A 5,379-nucleotide genomic window follows, 5' to 3' on the forward strand; every position below is an offset into this window, starting at 1 on the left:
GTTACTCCAGCAGCTCAACGTCGAACAGAGGGCCGTGTACGATCGCGTGATGGCCGCAGTGTTGGACCCCCGTCCGAGCGCCAAGTTCTTCTTTGTCGACGGCCCCGGTGGAACTGGTAAAACGATGCTCTACTCCTGTCTCATGTCTGTGTTGCGTGGCCTAAACATGAATGTACTGGCGGTTGCGTTCACCGGGATCGCGGCCGGTCTGTTGGACGGCGGAAGGACTGTGCATTCCACCTTTGGTTTGCCTTTCGGAGTGCTCACGAACGAATCCACTTCCACAATCAAATTGCAGTATCGTATGGCGCACAGGATTTCCGACGCTGCGCTCATCGTCTGGGACGAGGCACCCATGTCCCCAGGGTTCCAGTTGACTGTTGTCGATCGGCTGCTGAAGGACATCATGCGGTCGAATCTTCCTTTTGGTGGTAAGCCTTTTTTGCTAGGTGGTGATTTCAGGCAGATTCTTCCGGTCGTCTCCCACGGAATGAGAAGTGACATCGTCGGCGCTTGCATCAAATCCAACGAGCTGTGGCCCGTCATGCAATAGTTTTCCCTCACGCGGAATATGTGAGCGGACGGCGACAGAGAGTTTGCTGCGTGGCTTCTCCTATTGGGTAATGGTAATGTTAACAGGTACGGCGACGACGAGAACGCGATACAAGTACCCCGCAGATTTCTATGTCAAATTCCATTGGTCGACTTCGTGTTTCCGCAAATTATGAACTTGCACAACGTCAATGACTACGCGAACAAGGTAATTTTGTGTTCCACCAACGAGGGGTGTCGTCAGATGAACGAAGTTATTCTCCGCAATCGTCTCGAGGGTGAAATCAGGCATTACTTCAGCACGGATACCATAGAGTGCGACGACCCCGAGGACGCCGCAGACTTCCCGATAGATTTTATTCATTCACTGCACCCCACGGGACTCCCTCTTCATGACCTGGCTCTTAAAGTGGGCGCTGTCGTCATGCTGCTGAGAAACCTGGACGCCAAGAGAGGACTTTGTAATGGTACGAGAATGGTAATTGTTGAACTTTGACGTTTGAATTTCAGAGCTAGGCTGCTCAACGCTACCGAGCACGATGACGATATCATTATTCCCAGGATTCCGCTGACCACTACCGAAGATGACGGCTTACCTTTCAAGTTGCGCCGATTGCAGTTCCCTGTTCGATTGGCTTTTTCAGTGACTATCAACAAATCTCTAGGACAGACTTTCGACCGCGTTGGAATATACCTGCCTTCTCCTGTGTTCAGCCACGGACAATTGTATGTGGCGTTCTCCAGGGTGAGAAACGCTGAATCTGTTAAGGTATATATACCGACCGACGCCGATGGAGTTACAAAGAATGTGGTATTCCGTGAGGTTCTTTAAATATTTATTTTATATTATGTTTATAAAACTTATATTTTTATGTGTTCCTCTTCTGTAAACTTTTGCTTATAAATATTTATATTCTCTGCTTATGAGAACTTCCTTCCGCACTCTGTCTTTCATAGATTATATTTTATACTTTTATATATTATTCATATATTCTTTAGGCTTAAAAGCACATATATGCTCATGTTATGAGAAACTTCTACGTTCTGTCTTTAATGAATTATTTACATTTTTATACATACCCTTCGTATAATCTTTTGCTTAAAATTACATACATGTTCTGATTAGAATAACTTCCTTCCATACTCTGTCTCACATGGATTATTTATATTTTATATTTATATATATATATATATATATATATATATATATATATATATATATATAGCCCAGTCAAATTAGACCAAAAATCGACAAAGTTCGGAACTAATTCCACGAAAGCAGGATTTTAGTTTTTTTTTTAGTTTATACCTCACTGATGAACATACTAAAAGTCCCGACAACTATCCCCTGTGCGTAACTCTCCACCCCTCATCAAAGGGTGGCGCGCCCCTTTCACTATTTTCGCTTATAACTCGTCAGCTTTTCAATTTACATTAAAAATACCTATGACCAAAATTAAAGACCATAAAATTTACCATAGATTTAATGTACTTTTTGTATATATATATGTTGCGATAAGTGTTATACTTTAAAAAAATATAAAAAATAAAATTTTTTTATCTTTTTTTTTTATTGTGTTTGAGCAAAAACCGTCAATGATACGCTGAAATCACCTATGACAAAAGTTAACGAGCAGATAATTTTACATAATAAAACGTTAAATTATTTTTAAAATTTCAATTACCGTAAGTAATAATGTTTTTTATATCAGTAGTAGCGATATAATTGAACAATTAGTTGACAATTACAAAATACAAGAATCAGAAATTTAATTACAATCTACTAAAAAAAAATTGCCGAAAGCTGAATTTTGGTATGTAAGTAGTTTATACTTTACTTATAAACATACCAAAAGTCCTGACACCTACACCTTATGCATAGCTCTCCACCCCTTTTCAAAGGGTGGCGCGCCCTTTTCACTGTTTTCGCTTATAACTCGTCAGCTTTACAAGTTACAATAAAAATACCTATGACCAAAATTAAAGACCATAAAATTTACAATAAGAATACATTATTTTATTTGACATACATATTTATAAAAGTGGAATTTAAAGAAAAATTGAATTATGAAATAACTATTAATTACAATCATTTTTAAAATAAATGCAAAAATTGAAAATTATACATTTATTTTTATTTTTTCAGACTATAAGTTATGAAATTAAATTTAAAAAATGGTGTAGGTCCTGGAATGGTGTAATGGGGTTGTAGGTCCTGAAAAAAAATTAATTAATATACTTAATATTTTCATATTTATATTATATTATGTATTGAATTATTAAAATCATACTGTACCTTATTAATTAAATTATGTGGGTCGAATTATTTTTATTGTCGGTGTGTTGGTTTCTTCTTTTTGATTTTCAATTAGATTTATTTCGTCAATATAGTCCTCTAAATTTTCCTCTTCTTCATCATCTATGATCGGTTGCTAATTTAAACACGAACCTCCTTGACAATGCTTGTATATAACTGAACATAGCAATCCTGCTTTTCGACAGCTACAATTTTGTTCACATGTTTTTGTGCAGGCACAACTAATCACATTCAAAAGAGTATCCGGTGCTGGTGGCTTTTTCGTGAAAACTGGATTTAGTTTACCATTATATTCTTTCCAGCCCCAATTCTGTGGATCTAATTTATTGCCACGCTACAACTGTATTTGTAAATAAACTCGATGTAAATGTTCTCTTGCCGCATCGATAGTAGGTGGAAGTCTAGCTAGTTGAACTTGTTTTTTGTTAGAGGCTGCGGTTTTTTGAAAAACATCATGTCTTAATTTATTCAAAGACGTAATGTGGGTTGGAGCTTTATATAATGTTAAAAGATATTTTTCTCCGGCACGTTCAATTTCTTCCGGCGATGAAGATTCATTATTAAATATTAAAATAAGTTTTTTGCCATTTGTAAACTTACCACCAAACTCACCCGATTGTATTCATTCGGTTAGTTCTGGATACTCAAAAGTTTTAAACGATCTAAATGGAATATATAAACTTTTTTTCTTTCTCAATAATTTTCATTATTTTTAATCGCTCCGCGTCGTCTACACTTACATGTGGAATCTTTCAAATTATTTTATTAATAGTTACTTTACCTGTTGTAGCAGAATTCGATGTCTTATTGACTATTAGTTGAAGATCGTTATTACCTCTAGTTAAAATTAATTCCAATCGAGCATTAATTAAAATTTTTTTAAAGTCTTCGAAAAAACCTAACCAGTATTTTAACGGAATACATACAGTAAACTCTCCTTTAGTGTTAACTACTTGAGATTCATATTTAACATTCCACCCAGAATTTTCATAACAATGATGGTTAGTAGGAGTACTTGATAAATAACCTTTTAACGAACTTGTAATACCTAGATTACGAGTTCTATCCACTTCTACACCGTTTATTTCCAACCGAACTTGATCAAATAAAAAATACATGCCGTTATTGCAGATTTTAGATTTTTCAGGATCGACAAATTTCCCATCCATAAAAATAAAACTTTCATGTAAATATGGATATACGTCTGTCTGTTGAACTGCAATTCGTATTTCATCATTTTCATTGAATGAATTTGTATACGGAATGTATGAATGGTATTCGATTTTTGTTATTTTCGAATTTGTGGTATAAGGAGTATCAATATCTAAAATATCACTTTCGGGCATACTGCTTGAGTTGATAACCAAGGTTTCTTAAAATATTTTTACTTTTTTCAGTTAATCTACTTTTTTTCTTTTTTACTGTTTTCGTATGTGATTCAGTCTTACAACTAACTGTTTCTGAAGAGTGTGTAGGTTTTATATTTATTTTTTTACTTATACTATTGAATTTCAACGCCATTATCCGTATCGTTTAATATGTAAAACAATTGTTAATTTTTTTTCAAAATTTTGTGTAGGGTTGTTTTCTTGATCAACTAAATTTACACGTATTGAATCAATTGTTGAATTTAATATAGGATAATATATCAAATTACTTGGAATTTGAACAATTTTAGTACCAGATTCTACAGTAGGAAAAAATTCATAAATTGAGTGCGATGGATCATTGTTATTGAATGAGCCTAGTGCTATATTACAGATTACTTTTATAGAATTAACCGAATTTATATTTACAGCTTTTTCAGATCGGATACCGTGTTTGGCATTCTCATATGTAGATTGTGTGAAACCCAATACTGATGCTAAACTGTTTGTAACAGGGAAATATATTAAACTATCACATTTGATATTACATCTAAAATCATGTTTGTCAACCCACATATCCAAATCTATATTTTTCTGTTGCTCTGAATTTGTTTTTATTTTTAGCTGATACTTAATTTCATTTATAACGTCTTCGATTTCATAACATCCAGGTCTAAGATAAAGTTCAAGCTTCTCGTATTTTTGAAAACAAATTGTATTATTAGTTTGGTTTATGTTCGGTATTGAATTGTACGTTTGTAAACATAGTAAAGTTATTTCATAATCTTCATACACGTTTATGGGAAAAAAATAATTCGTAGATAACGATGTTTTGTTACCTGATAGACTCAGAGTAACCGATTCATACATGATAAAATCTACACACAGATATTTTAAATAACCGCAATATAATACTTAGTTTATTTATTAATATATTGCGTTATGCTCTTAATGAATATTCTTAAAAAATCTTGTGTTCTTTACTATGTTACACACAAAGCAGTTTGACTACTAAACGATTTCGATGAATGTATGAATCTTATATTTTATTTATTTCTTATATTGATGAATGTCAACGTTATTTTATAATCCGTTACGTTTAATATGTAATACAATTGTTATTTTTTCATCAAAGTTTTTAAT

At 33.8% G+C, this 5,379-nt stretch overlaps 3 protein-coding genes across 3 annotated transcripts; 2 read left to right on the forward strand and 1 right to left on the reverse strand.

Annotated features, from left to right (window-relative positions):
* The first annotated feature begins 49 nt into the window (after positions 1 to 49).
* Positions 50 to 553, forward strand: LOC112681178 (ATP-dependent DNA helicase pif1-like). Its single transcript, XM_025551437.1, has one exon. The coding sequence runs from the start codon at positions 50 to 52 to the stop codon at positions 551 to 553; it is 504 nt and encodes a 167-aa protein (XP_025407222.1).
* Positions 554 to 724: 171 nt separating this feature from the next.
* Positions 725 to 1,384, forward strand: LOC112681179. The gene is made up of 2 exons (XM_025551438.1): positions 725 to 1,013; positions 1,065 to 1,384. Exons 1-2 carry the CDS (start codon positions 725 to 727, stop codon positions 1,382 to 1,384), a joined length of 609 nt encoding a protein of 202 aa, XP_025407223.1.
* A 1,600-nt stretch (positions 1,385 to 2,984) lies between these two features.
* LOC112681180 lies at positions 2,985 to 4,215 on the reverse strand. Its single transcript, XM_025551440.1, has 2 exons — positions 3,796 to 4,215; positions 2,985 to 3,203 (listed from the first exon to the last, which is right to left on the reverse strand). The coding sequence occupies exons 1-2, from the start codon at positions 4,213 to 4,215 to the stop codon at positions 2,985 to 2,987; spliced, it is 639 nt and encodes a 212-aa protein (XP_025407225.1).
* Between the last annotated feature and the right edge of the window lie 1,164 nt (positions 4,216 to 5,379).

The sequence above is a fragment of the Sipha flava genome, unplaced genomic scaffold, assembly GCF_003268045.1.
Source record: "Sipha flava isolate LNK unplaced genomic scaffold, YSA_version1 18727_pilon_pilon, whole genome shotgun sequence".
Lineage (NCBI taxonomy): Eukaryota > Metazoa > Arthropoda > Insecta > Hemiptera > Aphididae > Sipha > Sipha flava.

Bases quoted from the DNA above. Each gene is read 5' to 3' on its own strand.
- LOC112681178 (XM_025551437.1), top strand. From the start codon at position 50: ATGGCCGCAGTGTTGGACCCCCGTCCGAGCGCCAAGTTCTTCTTTGTC.
- LOC112681180 (XM_025551440.1), bottom strand. From the start codon at position 4,215: ATGCCCGAAAGTGATATTTTAGATATTGATACTCCTTATACCACAAAT. The intron at 3,204-3,795 runs GTATGTATTCCG...ATACAGTTGTAG, and splicing joins ACACTAAAGGAGAGTTTACT to CGTGGCAATAAATTAGATCC.
- LOC112681179 (XM_025551438.1), top strand. From the start codon at position 725: ATGAACTTGCACAACGTCAATGACTACGCGAACAAGGTAATTTTGTGT. The intron at 1,014-1,064 runs GTAATGGTACGA...TGAATTTCAGAG, and splicing joins GGACGCCAAGAGAGGACTTT to CTAGGCTGCTCAACGCTACC.